The following is a 17,115-nucleotide window of genomic DNA, read 5'->3' on the forward strand; positions in this document are numbered from 1 at the left end:
TAGTCCAGCGAAAATCATATTCGTCGATCAGGTCAGCTTTCAACTACAGGACCTCCACACCGAGACAGGAGTGTCTGTAGAGGTCATCGCTAACAGAAGATCAGCAGAGTTTGCAGGAACTGTCCTGCGCTCCAGATGTCACTCAGGCAGGCAAGGCAGGCAGCTAAGAGAGAGACAGAGAAATTGGGGGGAGGGGAGGCAGATGGGAATATCAGAGGGAGAGAGAAAGAGAGAGAGAGAGAGAGAGAGAGAGAGAGAGAGAGAGAGAGAGAGGCTGACGAGTCGACTCGGTCCCGATTGTGGGTTCTCAAAGAATAAAGTATATAATCAATACCATGGATTGGATTGTGAAGTCTCACCAATAAAGTATACGATCTAATGCATAGATGGGACAGGGACATCTTATTGCTCGAGTGGAGTGGGTACGAGGAGGACAAGTCGACCATGACAGTACTCAAGTACGGGTAGAAGAATGCCAGCAACGCAGTACACCGTAAGCTCCAGTGCACAGGACCGGCATTCGTGTCCGGGCAAGGGATCTTTCGTATCGAATTGACCTGACCTGATCTGACCCGACACGTTTCCTGCCTGGGTGCTTCCCGTGGTGATGGTCGAAATATTGACCGTCGTCAATGTATTGTAACACAACACCTCGTCTAGGCGCCGGAAATCGTCGTGTAGACAGGCAGCACCGAGGAACAGAGGCGTCTTGGGGTGCCTCACCTCACCTCACCTCACCAGCCCGCCATCCTCCTCGCGGATGTTGTGCATGTCCGGGGAGAACGTGTCGTTGATATCAGCCGTCACCCTCGTGACGGACTGTCTACGCCCTTCGGCCTGCTCATCCATCTTCATCTGCACAACACTCTGCCTGCGTTCCTTCTCGGTCATGCTGTCGGCAAACCCGTCGGCCTCGCTGCCTGAATCGAGGCCCAAATCCTTATCCAGCACCTCATCATTCAACATCTTGGGGTTGAACGACAAGGCGCCCTTGGGGATGAACGTCGAGGAGAGCACCACGGCCATGAGCACTGTAAACTGCACGCCGCCCACGTTTCGGATCGCGCGGTGGATGTCGCCGCCGCCCTCGCTACCGCCAGTACTGGCGTACACGGAGTCAATATATCGGCCCAGTAGGGGCGAGCAGATGGCGTAGATGACAATATACGTGCTGTACAGAAACGCCATGACCGCGCCGAGGGCGCTGACTTCGGTGTTCTCGGCCTCCAGGCGCGCCAGGCTGGCTTGGATGAAGGCCGCGAGGCTGACATCGCCGGCGGCCCAGCCGAAGGAGATGGGGATGAAGGTGCCGGCGACGCGCCATGCTTCGTTGACGTCTCCCCGCACCGGGTACCAGTAGGGAAGGTACCATACGATCAGGAGCATGAGGGAGTCGAGACGCAGCCATGGCATCGGGGTCTGCACGAGGTTTGTGAACAGGAAGACGAAACCCGCGCCTAGGAGTTCTCCGAAGTTGGAGCCGCCGACCACTAATTAGAGCCAGTGTTAGTGTCTCTTGACCCGGAGCAGGAGCCGATGCGAGTAGCATTGTTGGGGAAGCTTTTTCGGAGTGGAAGGGACGAGACTTACTGATCTGACTCCAGGCCGAGTTTCCGAGATACCGCCGCGCAACAGCGGGTGCGATACCGTTCTCGAGATAGCGATGTCCATACAGCGCGAAAGAGTAGCCCGGTAACAACCAGATGAATTTCCTGGACGAGAAGATGATTTTGAAGCCAGTCCAGATGGACTGGAAGAACAGAAAGAATCCCATCCCGACTGCGACGAGATAATTGCCGCCTTTCTCCTGCAGCGGTTTGGAGTAGTTGAGGTTGGAGACGAAGAACCAGACGCATGAGGCAGCGGCGAAGAAGATGGGCGTGATGATGAAGGAGTAGTTGTTCCCGAACGCGGGGATCAATGCCAGAGCAGTGCAGAAGGCACCGGCCGTACCGGAGATCTCATAGAAGATGTGCACCAGTGAGTCCATGCGTCGGAGCTTCTGGACATTGCCACCCACGATATCTCTGGGGATGACACGGCGGATCAGTTCGACCATGCCATAGGCGATGCCGCTGACACAGTAGATGGGGATGATGCCATTGGCGTTGTAGTTGCCATAGTAGCCGAAGTCGTCTTCGTCGTGGCTATCGTCCCAATTGTCGGGTTTGAAGCGACCTCCCGTGCCGGCATCCACGATGAGGAGGATAGCCGTCATGACGCCAAAGACCATGACAGCGCAGGCGAGAACGAGCTTCGTCGGCCACCGCTTGATGAGGGGAGCAATCAGGATGGAGCCAACACACTGAAAGGCTTGGTTGAGGCCTGTCAATAGGCCGACACGCTCGAAGGTCCTGGGGGTCGAGTCGGTCAACCATGCTTCATAGTCGTACTTGTTCGTTGCAAGGGCGACAACTGAACCGTTGAACGCTTCGAGTCCGAATTTGTACAGCATAATGCCGACTATGTAGATGGCAATGTTCCTCTTCTCGACAGGGGTGAACATAACCCACGACTCTTTCAACGCTTGGAGCACCATGGTTGCGGTTGGATTCGCAGATGACCAGATCTCTCGGTCTCACGACTGATGGGAAGGTTGGGTAGGAGAGCCACCTCAGGACAGATACTATTTTCGCGAGTCCGCTAATATATACGGAGCAACAGTGCGACGATGGCGTGCTGACCACGCGCTCCTTCGCGCATTAACCGACTGTATCTTGAGCTCATCTTGACACTCCAGGCTGAGACTGGACAACGAACGAATTGTATGCTGGCGCGCGCCCATGTGCAGAGAGCATCCAATGTCGAGCAGGTCATCGCGTCATATCAAAGACACCTGGGCGGCATACAAGCTCGAGATCTGAATGGACAACATCATGTTGATAGCGGGAGCGGAACACAGAGGTATGCCAAGTGTTCCGCCGAGCCAGCCAAGATTGCTGTGACACTAAGCCAGCTGCTTGGGTCGCGCTGGTAATGCTTGGGAGGCCGAGAGCTCGTACCAAGACATCATGCGCCCAATGGCTGGGCGAAAGGCGAAATCGGACCAGTCAATGTCGTCCGTTTGCTACACGTGGTTGGCCTTTCATATAGAATCCAACTCCTTTCACTTCCACATATCAGCCACAGCAGTTCTTCGGGCAAGAACGTCCGCTTCCTCGACCACTTGAACCCCGCATCTTTGCCGTTTTCTGCAATATTCGATCGGGCCATCTTCGATGGACCTCCTCTTAGGGACATTGAGTGATCCTGCGAGTCTGCTTGATGGGACTACATATTGGTGAAGGGCGCCGACGTGCCACTCCGACTGGCCGGTTGAAGCGTCGAAGTCGGCTTTCATTGCCACGAAAACCGGTGGCGAGCTTCTCTCGAGAGCTAAGACAAAGTGAGCCACACTCTGTATACAGGGGGCCTCTGTTCTGGAAGGCAGGAAATGCCATTTTAGATGGGCAAAGCTGAACAAAGCTGACACCCGCTATGGCATCCAGTAAAGACGGTGCCTCACTTGACTTTGCCCATGACAGTATCCAAGCCGCGTTCAGCGTATGTGCTCGCTGCTGCTCGTTTGACAGCTGTGATCATGCCACGGTCCCAGTCGTCACGAGTCTTTAACACAGCCTCCACCCAGCTCAATTGCAGATCCCAGAAGTCCCGTTTGAACTGCTCGTATTTCGGCACGACTTCATTCTTGTCGCTTTCGACCAGTTGCACCGTATAGTTCACAGCTTTCCATTTAGGTTTGATGGTCTCGTTGAAGCTGTCAGGGTATTTCTCGAAGAAGGCGAATGCGGCAAGTACGTCGTCTCTGAACTTGGCGGCAAATGGTTCACCCCTTCTGAACTTCACGCCACGATTGGTGCGGAGTGAAGTAAGATAGCCCACCAGTAGAGCATCGGACAGCTCCTCGATCAGAATGTCCATCAGGGATGGATGGAGCACCGAGTTGTAGTCTCCGACGTAGTCGTCGAAGGTCGTAGTGATTCTTTGCATTGCAGATTGTTCGTACCACTTGCCCGGTACGAATAGTTCTGTCATGATTGTGCGGAAATCGACTCTGAAAATCAGCTGCACGAAGCGATTGATGCAGTGAGTAGCCAAGTCGACGTAACCATCCCGGAGAGCATCCAATTCCGTCGTGCCATTGGTAGACATGAATTTGGCAGATGGAGGGGTAGGAAGCTTGACAAAATCCTCTCTGAACCGTGTCAAGTAACCCTTCTGTGCGGTGGGGTCGTCTAGCACATCGCCTGCAGCGTCATCTACGCAGGCAATCTGATCGTTTGCGATGGCCAGGAGCCAATCTTGAAGTTGCTGTAGAGTTTCAAGCTGTTCTGACGTCGGGTTCTTGTATCGCTCCACTTCCTCGTCGATCAGTGTCTCCCACTGCTGTTGCCTAGACTTCAGTGCACTGAACATGGCGCTCATGACGCCTTCGACGACGTCCTCGCGCTCGGAGTCGCCCGCTGCTTCGGCTTGTTCGTGCAGCATCCGCCACATATCGCCAAGTGTCTTTGATCTCAAATGCCCATCTGAGTCTGGCTCGATAGCGTCCGGCGCTCGCGACATGAAGTTCTTCCTGTCGGTCACATACATCCTGTCGATCCAAGAATTCAAGGCTTTCGTGATGACGTTTCTGTAATCGCGGATGAGCTCGCCTTCTCGCGAGTCGAGCACATGTGGCTTCAGCTGGGATTCCGGTACGCCTAATTTCTTCATTCTCCGGTAGTACTCCTCCACGAAATGGACAATGGCCAGCATCTGCGGCGGCCGGAGGTCTTCAGCATCTACAAAAGAGATGAGGAAATCATGCATCTGCCTGTGATAGATATCCACATATGTGTTGAAAATCTTCCATTTTCTGGGGAAGAGGTTCTGCATTCCTCGCTTGACCGCGTTAAGATCTTCACCAAACCATTTGGTCTGGTTTTTGAGCTTGGAAGGATCCTCTTGAAACTCCTGCTTGGCTTTGTGGAATTTGTCTCCGGCAACCTGCTCAATGGCTTTGATGAATTTGTCTTTGTACCCTCGAATGTGCTTGGGACCAATGTTGAATGATGTGAATTTGCTGACCAGGTCTTGGTGGTCCTTTTGAGCATCCTGCAGGGCTCTGACCCGGTCGTCGTTTCTCTCTTCGGAGGCAAGCACGATAGCGAGGCGGACGATAATGCCGGGGTCATCAGTCCGTTGAATGATGTCAATGAGGTTCATGCAGATGAAGCCGAGATGGTCATCGAATGCATCGATCACATCATCAAGCTGTTCGAAGAGGTTGAGCAGATCCCCTTCCAGGCTCGTGTCTCTGGCTCTGCGGATCTGATCCAGAGCTTCGTCTCGGAAGTCCCGCAGGCGAGTCACTCGCATGTAAGCATCGAGAAGATGCGGCTGCTGATACAGGTCGTTCTCGTCGTCCTCTAGCAGTCTCTGAACCTGGTAACAGTCGTCGGCGAACGTCTGCAAGCCAGCCTGCATTGCGCGGGTCGCCTCAAAATTGCGATGGACTTTGGCCAGGTAGTCCAATTGAGGGAAATTCCTACGAATCGCCTGAGCCTGCTCGCAGAGGTCGTAGATAGTCTTCATCTCTTCTTTGATCTGTCCGACCAGCTTTTGGCCCTCAGACAGTGTTGACATGCCATTGTGCGTAGTGTCCAAATGATCTTGTAACCCTTCTCTTAGTCTGGCGTCCACGTCGGCCTTTTTGCGGTTGATTTCGGCCTTTAAGCTTGCGATCTTCTCGAGGTCCTCTGGGGTGCGAAGGACGTCTTGGATGCGCGGCATGCCCACTGTGCCATTCGCGCTGATCCTGGTGGCCATCTCCACGCTCGTGACGGGATGCAAAAGGTTATGGCGGTAGCTCGTTAGTCTCCAGAGACACTGTCAGGCTGCGCGTGCACCAGATGCATCGGAGGTTGCAGCTCTGAGAGGCCTGCAGCTCCGAATGCAGCGAAGGCGAGGTGACAGATTACGACATGTGGTGAAATGTTGTGGGCGCGTCCTCTGTCGAACCGGTCCCTGGTGAAGCGCGGTTCGTGTCGGAGATGTCAGACACGGTTCTCACTTCACCAATCATTCGCTCAACCACGCTTTGCAGGGCGACTTCCATGAAAGATTCCTTACTGATCTTGCAATAGATGTCAATTGCACTCCACCTCTTGCGAGCAGGACATCAGATGTCAAAGATTTTTGTATTCCGATGGATGTCTATTCACCAGGAAGTGTGGGCTTTATCTTCTCTACATACTGTATTTTGGATGGCGCAGCTGCATTGTGACAAGACCACGATGGGCTGGGCCTAGGTACTATCATACCTGACACAAAGTTGAGCGCACCATCGTATGAGCGATAGAACCTGATTACCCAGAAGTCCGGTGAGCACTGATGCGACCAACACTGCCACGAGCCACTGCTAGCATCAGAGTCCTCAGCGCCGATTGTTATGCTATACAAGGACGATATTGCATAAATCTAAGGGGAGAGCACTTCGATCAATATCCGTCGACTTCACAGACGGACGTGTACAATGCAGCCTTCAATGGACGGGAAGAGTTTCTCTGGCTCTGGCTCGTATACCATATACTGCAATACTCTAATCAGTCTGATCCTACAATGACTGTTTCAGCAGCGCCGCGGCTTGCTGTGAGCCACAATCGTACCCATCCGCTCAGATCTTCTTCGCTAAGCCATAGCTCCACCGTATCCGATACCTCCTCGGACAACATTGGTGGGGAGTGGTTGCCGTTTGTCAAGCGTGGTTGGTGCTCCAGTCCGGCACGTTCCTAGGACATCTCCCTGTCCGAAATAGCATTGGATGCTGCCGACATTGCAGCACGGCAAGGAGCCGTCGCAGGCGCCGCCCGACGGCACGCAGATGGGAGTGGTCGTGGTGCTGGTGGTTGTTGTTGGCGTCGTTGTCTATTCCAAATCAGCTCATAGACAACGAGAGAAATTAAGGGCATTGCTTACCGGTATAGTGAAGGTGGTGGTGGTGGTGGTGGTAGTAGTGGTGGTAGTGGTGGTGGTCGGCGTCGTCGTTGTTGTCGGATTTACCTGAAGCCGTTTAGCGAATCGAGATCCCGAAACGCGATTCTGTCCTTTGCTTGGAATATCCACTTACTGTCTTGGTTACGGGTGTCTCGATGCAAGAGCAGAAAGTCGAAATGGCAGCGCCGGCCTGTGAAAGAATGGACGACCATTGCAAGGCCTTGGCATCTTGAGTCGTTGTGGTGGTCTTTAGGGTTGTGGTTGGATTCAGCGGTGATTTCGTGGTCGTCGACTTTGTCGTTGTGGTAGACAATGCTCGACGCTTGACCTTTGCTGTTACAGTCGTGGGTGGTAGGGGGTATTTTGCGCTGCAAAAAGACTGTGCCGGGGGATATCCCTTCAGCAACGGCACAGCGACCGCGTTAATTCCGCTGTTGCAAGCTCCTGCATCGGCATGAGAAGCTACTGCTAGAATGACCATAAAAGAAAAGGGTTTCATGTTGGCAGGTACTCGAATGGTGTGTCTGACTCGGTGGTTTCAGTAAGTGCAAGCAGTTGCGTACAGGACGACGGGACCTGAGTCTAGCGGGTCGAGCATCGTCCACCGCAGATTATATAACTTCTTCACGCCTCTGTTCATTGCTTCAGATGTCCAGCTGAGAGGTCTCACCGTTTCAATGCGAATCGATCATATCGGAGATCTCGCCTGGTCGCAGGTCTCCATACCCCCTTGGGTAGAGTGGCTGGAGTTTGGGCGACATGACCAGGGTCGAGTCTGTATTCTCGAGACTCCAAAAGCGGTAGGTACTTGACCTCAGCCAGCCAAGTTCACCCGTCGGAGGCGACGCCTTGGTGAAGAAGCGATCTGCGGGCCGTTAGAGCTTGACTGCAGAGCTTGTGGAACGCCTTCCTGCATGCAGCGGCTGGATTTGTCGTTTTATTGCCACCAGAACACGAAAACAGCCGGGTCGAGGTGCGACCAAGGTTATGGTTTTCGCGAGAGTCCCTGAAGAGGTTAAATTGGGTTGAGTTGGCGCGGTGAGCCGCCCAGTTGACTGTTGCTTAGCTCTTGCTTAGTTCGTGATTAGCTCCTGCTTGGCTTTCCTAGGCCCGATCACCTGCTTGCCGACAATTCTTCCAAGTGGTTATCCTGGTAGTAGTGCGGGTTGTTGGCATATCCGAGCCTCAGATGGCTGGCTGAACGCTTCACGTCTCTTGTGAGGCCGGATGTTCTCGACTCTTGGTCGCACCGTCCTGTCGTAAACAGCAACCGATCACAGCGTTGAGCAACGCCACAGCGGCTGCCGCATGGACGTTAGACTCGAAGTCTCCACAGTAGAAGCACTATGGACGAATCGCCAAAGAGACGGATGACTTGTGTCGGGTACTGAGGACTCTCAGCTCGATCAATTTGCTCGATTCCGCAGAGTAGACTGGTCAGCTCCTTTATCATCGTATTTCGACCTTGTTTCGGCCGACGCTCTTGCCATCCTGAGTCAAGCACGCTAAAACGGAGTGCGGCTGTAGTAAACCCTACTTGACAGATAGACGTTATGACTGGGACAGCAGATACCCCATATCTCAAGGGATGCGATTGAAAGGTAATTCCATGATGGATCCCCTAGGCGGAACACTCAGCATGAGAGATAACATCTGTCTGTTGTTGCTTAGATCAAATAGTCGAAACGTAAAGAGTAGCGGGTAATCAAAACGTGGATGCAATGAGCATCCGCTTTCAGATGTAGCGTATTTCTCCAGATGCGGCAGGGAAATGCTGGGCGGGCCAATTCTGCAGCGGTGTGAAGCGACACTCTCACGATGGATCGATGGTGCTTGGTCGGTCGGAGTGACCAGACAAATAGGTGACAGGACTGGCCGGTCTTCAACAGACTTGACGGTGTCATCACGCTGGACTCGGCAGACTATGCTTGCTGGGAGACTATGAGGCGGTGTTTGTACGTCTGCAGTCGACTCTTGTGTAACCATGATAAACCAGGACTCGAACTCCCGAATTCGTGATTGGCTGTTTGGCTAGCCTTGCGACGCCAAGGCGAGGCTGAGTGGCTTCCTGCGAAATCCCTAGGTAACCTTGTACCTCATCCTGATGTACTCCGTACTGTTTAGTTCTGTCCACCCCAAGAGATTGCTCGACCACAAGCTCCTGACATCTGACACCGGCTACAGGAACTAAAGCTCCCTCATCCGCTGCGTTAAAGTTCCAATTTCCAACCCGAGTCTTCGTGCTACCTCAGTTGTTCGACAACGATGTCCTATTTTCGGATTACCCTAGTTCGTTCCGCAATCGGCCTGCCAGCGCGAACAGGCAACGTGCTCAAAGCACTCGGGCTGCGCAAACGAATGGCAACCGTCTTCCACCCAGTCACGCCCTCAGTTGCCGGTCAAATCATGAAAGTGAAAGAGCTAGTCGCAGTTTCGGAAGTCGATAAGCCTTTGACCAAGCAGGAAATCCATCAGGAGAGAGTGCCTGACGCGGGCTTTTATATCGAATCAAAGGCGGGCGAGGTTAGAGAATGGGAAAAAGCATGAAAACAAAGCTATTACGATATTGAAGGAGAATTGATGCATGTTCAGAGGTCTTCCAGCCGCCCCCGGGGGTGAGCGTAGGAGACCAATATCACACCTGTCTACTTCAAGCATCAAGCATTCTCAAGACGGTTGCAGACATACACAGTGCAAACAGTTGTTGTTTAAAGGGACGTCAACGATATTGTGGTAAATATGCACGGAGCCACGATCCTGCCGTCCTATTTGCGCCGCATCTCTCGAAGTCACTGGGATTAGAGGAGCTGTGTGCATGGTGGACACCCCTGAAGGCTTCTCAGCGAACCAAACAGCACGACGCTGAGGTCGGATCACAAGGGCACAGGCAACCGAATGGCAGAAATGTGTTTTACAATCTGCGAAGCACTGAGTTGGCTGCCATTGGCGAGCCTGGAGGATGGTCAGGATCGATAAAGCTCTCAGATGCTGGCGTCTGGCAACCTGCCTACGGTGGTCGAGGTTTTGCTGCGAAATGTCAAATGAGCTAAGAGCTAAGAGCTAAGCGCTGGCCAGGCCAGCAGTTACTTCAGATCGCTCAAAGACTGTCATTCGAATTGATTGTCTGGACGAGCTTTTGAGATGTTGGCGTGGTCATTGGTTGTATTGTATGTAGCTGAGACTTCCGCATTCTCGGTCTAAGTTGTTAGAGCTAGATGGGCTATCAAACATACTACCCTCGCTCGCGACTGGATGGTCTGTGTCATCACGAAAGCATGGCTCAATCACTACTCTTCATTCTGTGTACAAGCTCCCCCGTATCTTCTGGAACGAGAGTGCTTCTGCGAGCAGGGGCATTCCGCCAATCACAGAGCTCCAGGCCTGCTTCTGCCGGACCGATTCATTTGTACGTCATTGGCCGTGGTCAACCCTCATGCCAGACTTTCAATGGTCTCGTCGTCTCGACCGACACAACTATTAGCTGACTTCCTTACGGCTCTTGGTTGAGGTTGTAGAAAGTCAACAAGATCCTGTCAGTCGCGCCTACACTTGTGTCTTCCTTATCTCGCTAGCAGCCTACGCAGGGTCCGCAACCATGAAGGCAAGCCGGCAACTGCTCCGCATCGCGCGAGCAAGCAGCATCAACCGACCATCGGCAGCTTCAACCTCATTCAGCACCTCCCGTCTCCTTCCCGCAGCAGCCTCCAGCGTCGCTGCGCGGGCGCTGGCGGAACCTCAAAGGCAAGCAGCCAGCTTCTCCACCCACGCCCTCCGACACAAAGGCCTCCAACCAGACAGCAGCGACCCCCTTCCACCAAAGCCTGAAGCCACTCACGGCAATGGCCCTGGCGCAGGAGCAGCCCAGATCAGCGACGGCGAATACCACGAGCTCGCAGATCAGTACCTGAATACTCTAGTTCTGGCAATGGAAGAAGTGTCAGAGCGCAACACCGAGGGAGTTGAATCTGAATTCTCCGTATGTACACTACTGGCCCGGATATGTGCTTGCACACGTAGTTGAACGCTTCTCACCCCTTGTGTTCCACAGGCCGGAGTGCTCACCATCACTCACCCCAAACACGGCACCTACGTGATCAACAAACAGCCTCCCAATCGCCAGATCTGGCTCTCCTCCCCGATCTCCGGCCCGAAGCGCTTCGACTGGGTCATCCCCTCCTCCTCACAAGACCACAAGGCAGAGAGCACCGTTGACGGCGGCGACGACGGAGCTACTGGCGGAAAATGGATTTACCTGCGGGATGGGAGTTCACTGACTGAGTTGCTGAAGAACGAATTAGGGGTGGAGATTACGCCTGGTGGTGGCGAGGATGCGCATGCAGGTAGAGACGGCCCAGCCAAGAGCGGAATCAATAGCTCGCCGTAGGAAGGTCCCTTGCGAGGAGGCTATGGTTGGGACTTCTGACCCGTCCGCACAGATCCATGAGCCAAGCAAGATACCATGCGTTGCTTAGGGCGAACTCAGTGAAAGAAAGCGACCGGGTTAGAGCTTGAATTGTGTATCAGGCACCGAATGCCCGACTCTGCTCAAAGGCAGACCTCGGGCCAAGCTATGTCTTCAGAGGGAAGAGGCTGCAATATGAACGGATTAGCGGATACTTTTGTGCTCATAGCAAACAACGCAACGCATGGACTAAAGGTTGGACGTTCAAGATGATGACCTGTTCCTCCTTTCCGCTTTCGCGCCATGCTTTAGTCTCCCCCTCCCATCCTGACACCATCTCTCACTTCCTCTTCTTCGCACTCCCCCCAGCACCACCTCTAGGCTGGCTCCCCGTGGCAGGCGCGACCCTTGGCGCTGGGGCCGCCTGCGCCTGTGGCGCCGCCTGCGGTATCCCGGCCGACCCAGCCATCCGCCGGCTCATGATCTGCCTGCTCACAAAGCTGATCCCCAGCATCATGACCCACCCGGGCATCGACCCCAGCGCCCACATAAAGTACCCAAACGGCTGCAAGAGGCCGAACTTGGCCATGAGCCCGTCAATCGGGTGCAACAGGCCGGTATACTCCTCGTAGTCCAAATATCGGGACTTGCTCGCCGAGGGGATGGACACAATATCCCTGACCTCCGTGCCCGTGAGGTTCAGCGGCACGATGTGTAGCGGGGTGGGCGCGTCGGTGGAAGGTTGTGCAGACGATGAGGCTCCCGCTGAGGCCTTGGGCACCAGGAAGTGGTAGATCACGGGCACGCCGGACGCCCAGGCCGTGCAGACGACCTCGTCCTTCTCGCAGTCGAGGAGGCCGAGTTTGAGGCGCGGCGAGCCCGGTGAGGCGGACAGCGCGGCGAGGAGGGGCACGGATTCCTGCGGTTGTCAGTGGATCATTCAGGCTTCGGTACGGTGGCGTTGGTTAGGGACGGCAGCAGCGGCATAATCACATACGTTCCACACGGTATTAACGGGCCCGCACCGGCCATAACATGACTTGTTCCCGCCAGTCAGGTAGATCATCCATTCTTCCTCCGCGTCCAGCTTCGGCGCCAATTTGTGCTGCCAGTTGCGGACGGTTATCTTTTCGACGACACTTTCCGCGACTTTGGCGGCGCCGGCGTCGATGGGGTGGGGGATCTCCGGGGCCGGAACCGCCGCCGCGGGGACGGCGCTCGAGACGTAGGCCCTGGCCTTGTCGAACCAGCCCGCGGCTTTGTCCTTGAGGGGCGCTTGACTGTCGGCTGCGACGAGAAGGGGGAGGAGCGGGAGCAGGTAGGGGATGCGCATGGTGGTGGTGGTGGTTCACAAGGTATGGACGGTGGATTGTATGTACGAGTGCGATACGTATAGCGCAGAAGAACAAACAAACAAAGTCGCAGAAAGTGGCGACAAGAGAGAGAGACAGAGAGAGACAGAGAGAGAAAGAGTAGAAGAACAGGTGTACTCGGTACTGTGGGTAGCAAAGGAGAAACTACACTCGCTACCTAACTTTTGTGCTGGATCATGTCGGCGCCATCGCTTGATCGAACGGTTCGTTTACGGTAGTTACCTCTTGATTGTTGCCCCTCAACAACGGCCGTTTGGTGGGTGGATAGCTCCCAAGCATGGTTTTAGCCGAAATCGAAGCCCCGCGAGCCCCATGATGCCATCTCCACGTGCTGCGACTTTGGGACGATGCCTGGGGCGGAAGCGGGAGAGGCAGGTCAGGAGTTGGAGCTCGTGTCCTTTCCGTTTCGCTCTCTCCACGCGGCGGAGTGATGCAGGTCAATGCGGAGGACAGGATTGTGTACAGATCATCTGAGCACAGCTACCTAGGTAGACAAGCGACTCCTTTCACCGGAATGTCCAATGTCCATACAGAGTACCTCCGCACCATACCATACATTGCACCTATTGGACCCCTATCTTCCTAAGAAACTCATCCCAGTCGCCAACTTTGCTCTCCCATTGCCAGTTAGGCTTGTCTTGCCGGTACAGCTCAAACAAAGCCTGCGCGATGTTCCCCGGGTTCATGACGGCATCTCCCTCACTGACCAGACCTCCAATGTTGACCCCTGCCACGTGGACGCCCTGAGGCTCCGCCATCTGCTTGAGACTCAACAGGAGATTATACTGCGCGGCCTTTTGCAACGACAGCGAAGCAAAGTCTGCCAGCGGACGATCCCACAATCCACTGTTCGTGAAGAGGAACGACGGGTGAGAGTTTGCCTTTTCAGCTGCTGCCATCAGATGCGGTAGTGCCCATGATGCTGCCACCCAGAGACCAAGGGTCATGCTCTGTTTCGGTCCAGTCAGCAGATACAGAGCTCAGGCGTCGGAGCCACCACCCACCTTGAAGTCCTCCAACACGAACTCCGCACCGGTCTGCCCGATCTTTGAGGGCGCGACTCTCGCGGCGTTGTAATACACCACTTCAGGAGGCCCGAAGTCTGTCTCTACTTTCCCTAGGACCGATGATAGGGCGTTGTGATCGCCGAGGTCGACGGGGTATGCTTGTACTTTGACGCCGGGGTTTGCCTCTCGGACCCGGGCGACATCTTGGTTCAAGCGTTCGGCGTTGCGAGAGAGTAAGGCGACGTCAAAGCCCTTCGAGGCGAAGAGAGCGCCGGTTGCAACGCCTATGCCTGGGCCACTTCCTAGGACGACGAGGACTTTGTTGCCCGTCATGACGGTTGCAGTGCTCAGCAGAGGTGGTGAGCAGATATTAAACCGTCGAATAAGACGGCAGGTGGCTGGAGACGAGAGGTTTCTATATCGAAATTACGGCGACGCGTCGACGGTTGAGCTCAAGTTAAGCTTGTCCAATATCCCGGCCAAGGTGGACTGACTGCATGGATATAGTTGAAGAAGGATCATCCTGTTGGGCTGATGTTATACGCTGTTGCGCCCTTGCCGTATCAGACGCCATGCTGTTTTTCACTTCGGCCGTCTGCGCTGTGGAGCAGTTTTAAGTGGCCTTGCATGAATGGCAACAATGCGGACGAACAGTCAACGAGGCGAGGGCGACGACATCTCCACGGTAGCCTGTAATGTGACGACTTAAAAGGGCGTCTCAGGTGTGCGCATTGAAGGCTGAATGTTCAGGCCCGTCAACGGCCCGCCTCATACATAAACGCTAAAGGGTAGGTCCGAGCAAGCCTATCACAGTACGGAGTACTCGAGACTCGCATTCGCTCCACTGATGAGGTAAGTGCCCAATTGGTGTATAGATCTAAGCGAAGGGTGGTATCAAGGCTGAGGAGTGCAAGCGGCGAGTGTCCTGGGATGTCCTGGGGTGTCAGAGCTTTATTGGGGACGGCGGATCTGGTCCATACAAGTCATCTCATCTAATAAGGCGGCCACAATGGGTGGTACTTCCTGCCACTGACCAAGCAGAGCGGATAGGACGTTCATGATGACCATCTCAAAGCATCTCCGCGGAAACCCTTCGTGAAGGCAGCTTACTTCGCAATCTGAGTATTGTACCCCGCTCGCTTGACGTTCGGAAAACAACGCCTCACCATGCTCTATAGCTACATGATGACCTTAAAGTGCAAAGAGTTTCTCACACCCAGCATTTGTCCAGATGTAAAGAGTTCTATTGTCCGTCGCCCGAGAATGCTCTGACAACGATGCGGAACTAGTCGCTCAAGGAGGAATGGGATCAGGTGCGAGGCCGGAAGACACCACACACCTCAGAACAACTTCACTTACTCCAAGTCTCTGGACCGAAGGGTCACTGCTTCTCAGAAACACCTGGCGAGCTTCGTCTGGATTCATACTGAAGTTCTCTGTTGATGGCGACGTCGACTCGGTCATCGAGGCCCCTCTCGCTATGGCTGGACTGAGGACTCGTCCTAGATTGAATTGATCACCTCGTCAATCGATGTTGTTCTGCTTTTCATACCCAAGGGACGCCGGCCAAGCCAGCCAAAAAGAGATTCATGACCATGTTGTCCATGTTCTGCGCTATATATGCGCCTATGACAGAAACTTTTACCCCGATCAGCATTTGTTTGACGTGCTTCAGATGAAGGAGACTCCTACATTAGACAAGTGCAGGAAATGCAATGTTTTACAGACTGTGACAACCGTTCCTCCCAATCACCAAGTCTCGTTGACCTGTAAGTCGGGGGGAGTCAACTCAAGTCACATATTGCCAACGTTTCAAACCTATGGTTGCAATCCGGGGATACGTACGAGTCGATCAACCCTGGCTCCTTCGCAGGACCCTGAAGCCGAGCTTCAAAGTCGCGGCGTCGGTTGTGCAAGGCTGCGTCTCTTCGTGCAATGCCTCACGACTGTTCAAGCTCTTGCTCACGTTGAGCCAGCCGCTCCTGGAGTTGGGCATATTCCCGGGCCACCCTGTCGGCACGATTGCCTTTTTGCTCGTTCTCCGCCCAGTGAAACAGCGTCAAATCCACATGGTGCTGGTCTTCCTCCCGCTTCTCTTGCGAAACCTGTAACTGTTGTCGCCGTAGAGCCTCGGTGTCTCTGCAACTTGCATGTGACGCCGGGCATCTTGCTCGTTCCCCGTCGAACTTCTCCCGCCAATAGTATGCATTCTCCTGGGCATTTTACACGTCTCTCTTTGAGTCCGCCAAGCACTTCCCCGTTATCCTTATTGTAGCGCCTGCCCCTATATCTGGACATGTCACGGGAGAGCTTGCTCTTAACGTTGCCCGTTGGCAGCACCTCGCTGAAGAAGAGTAGCAATGGGGTGTGCTAGGACCTTGTTAAATCGGAGACTGATAGAGAGGGGTTGCCTCCATCGGCTTCTTCGATTTGCATACCTGAGAATATATGGTCTGAGATGGAGGAGAGGGTCTCATGGATCAGGGTGCCTTTGATATTGGCTCCATCCCACCCTCTGTCGGGTTCGGGTACTGGTCTTAAATCAGGCTGGGGGCGCAAAGCGCAAAGACGAGCAGCGGAGGGCCTTCGTTCCAACTTGCACGCCGCGGCTTTCCGCCGACATGGGCCCATTGCGTCTGAGGGCCATGAGTCGTTGCAAGACCTGCACATCGACAATGTGGGTCAGACTTGTGCGTGGGTAGCTAGGCATGATCACGCGTCCCATCCGTTGAAGAAAGGAAAGCCCCAGGCTGGAGGAAGCCGTGTTCTCCGGGCGCAGAGCGCGTTGCCTCGAAGCTCCTATGACTGGTTAAAGAGTGCAATAATCTGACCTTCATCCCTGCCAACAGCTTCTGGAGGCCCCTGGCCGAACGGTTGGACGTGCGCCGGGCGATGCCGCTGCGGCTTTGGACAAGCGGTCGACTTGAGTGTTGGACTGAACATGAGTTTGTAACCAATATCTGCACGTTTCACACCTACCTTTCCCACTGCTCGACTTCCGTGTTGAAGTGCACCCTTCTGACGAAGCTCAATTGGTTACAAAAATCATACACGGTATGGTGTCGCGGGGTGTCGTGGTCCTGCCTTTCTCGTATTTCATGACTCAACCGTCCTCTCCGATCAAGGCGAGGTCAAGTGCATATGACGCTTGTGAAAGCTAGTCTGATATATTCGACTCTTCAATTAGACGCAAGAAGGCGGTGGATGGGTGCTTTTACGGAAGTTTTGCATGGCATGAGTCGACAAAGAAGAGAAACGAAAAGAAGTTCGTGCGCTGCTCAGAAAATGAAGACATACAGTCAGACAGCCGAGACACACCGATTTTGGGGGACGAGCCAGTGTCAGACACGAAGTC

At 54.2% G+C, this 17,115-nt stretch overlaps 7 protein-coding genes across 7 annotated transcripts; 2 read left to right on the forward strand and 5 right to left on the reverse strand.

Moving 5' to 3' along the window:
• Positions 1-729: 729 nt before the first annotated feature.
• On the reverse strand, positions 730-2,539 carry A1O7_04965 (uncharacterized protein; the record flags this gene model as incomplete). The annotated part of the gene is made up of 2 exons (XM_007758975.1): positions 730-1,490; positions 1,591-2,539. 2 exons carry the CDS (start codon positions 2,537-2,539, stop codon positions 730-732), a joined length of 1,710 nt encoding a protein of 569 aa, XP_007757165.1.
• Positions 2,540-3,501: 962 nt separating this feature from the next.
• A1O7_04966 (uncharacterized protein) lies at positions 3,502-5,811 on the reverse strand (the record flags this gene model as incomplete). The annotated part of the gene is made up of 1 exon (XM_007758976.1): positions 3,502-5,811. One exon carries the CDS (start codon positions 5,809-5,811, stop codon positions 3,502-3,504), a length of 2,310 nt encoding a protein of 769 aa, XP_007757166.1.
• Positions 5,812-6,672: 861 nt separating this feature from the next.
• Positions 6,673-7,477, reverse strand: A1O7_04967 (uncharacterized protein; the record flags this gene model as incomplete). The annotated part of the gene is made up of 3 exons (XM_007758977.1): positions 6,673-6,909; positions 6,961-7,044; positions 7,112-7,477. The coding sequence occupies 3 exons, from the start codon at positions 7,475-7,477 to the stop codon at positions 6,673-6,675; spliced, it is 687 nt and encodes a 228-aa protein (XP_007757167.1).
• Positions 7,478-9,243: 1,766 nt separating this feature from the next.
• A1O7_04968 (uncharacterized protein) lies at positions 9,244-9,525 on the forward strand (the record flags this gene model as incomplete). Its single annotated transcript, XM_007758978.1, has 1 exon — positions 9,244-9,525. The coding sequence occupies one exon, from the start codon at positions 9,244-9,246 to the stop codon at positions 9,523-9,525; it is 282 nt and encodes a 93-aa protein (XP_007757168.1).
• Positions 9,526-10,573: 1,048 nt separating this feature from the next.
• On the forward strand, positions 10,574-11,362 carry A1O7_04969 (uncharacterized protein; the record flags this gene model as incomplete). Its single annotated transcript, XM_007758979.1, has 2 exons — positions 10,574-10,954; positions 11,027-11,362. The coding sequence occupies 2 exons, from the start codon at positions 10,574-10,576 to the stop codon at positions 11,360-11,362; spliced, it is 717 nt and encodes a 238-aa protein (XP_007757169.1).
• Positions 11,363-11,720: 358 nt separating this feature from the next.
• Positions 11,721-12,713, reverse strand: A1O7_04970 (uncharacterized protein; the record flags this gene model as incomplete). The annotated part of the gene is made up of 2 exons (XM_007758980.1): positions 11,721-12,299; positions 12,378-12,713. The coding sequence occupies 2 exons, from the start codon at positions 12,711-12,713 to the stop codon at positions 11,721-11,723; spliced, it is 915 nt and encodes a 304-aa protein (XP_007757170.1).
• A 603-nt stretch (positions 12,714-13,316) lies between these two features.
• On the reverse strand, positions 13,317-14,093 carry A1O7_04971 (uncharacterized protein; the record flags this gene model as incomplete). The annotated part of the gene is made up of 2 exons (XM_007758981.1): positions 13,317-13,703; positions 13,758-14,093. The coding sequence occupies 2 exons, from the start codon at positions 14,091-14,093 to the stop codon at positions 13,317-13,319; spliced, it is 723 nt and encodes a 240-aa protein (XP_007757171.1).
• Positions 14,094-17,115: the final 3,022 nt, after the last annotated feature.

The sequence above is a fragment of the Cladophialophora yegresii genome (assembly GCF_000585515.1).
Source record: "Cladophialophora yegresii CBS 114405 chromosome Unknown aczIN-supercont1.3, whole genome shotgun sequence".
NCBI classification, from domain to species: Eukaryota; Fungi; Ascomycota; class Eurotiomycetes; order Chaetothyriales; family Herpotrichiellaceae; genus Cladophialophora; species Cladophialophora yegresii.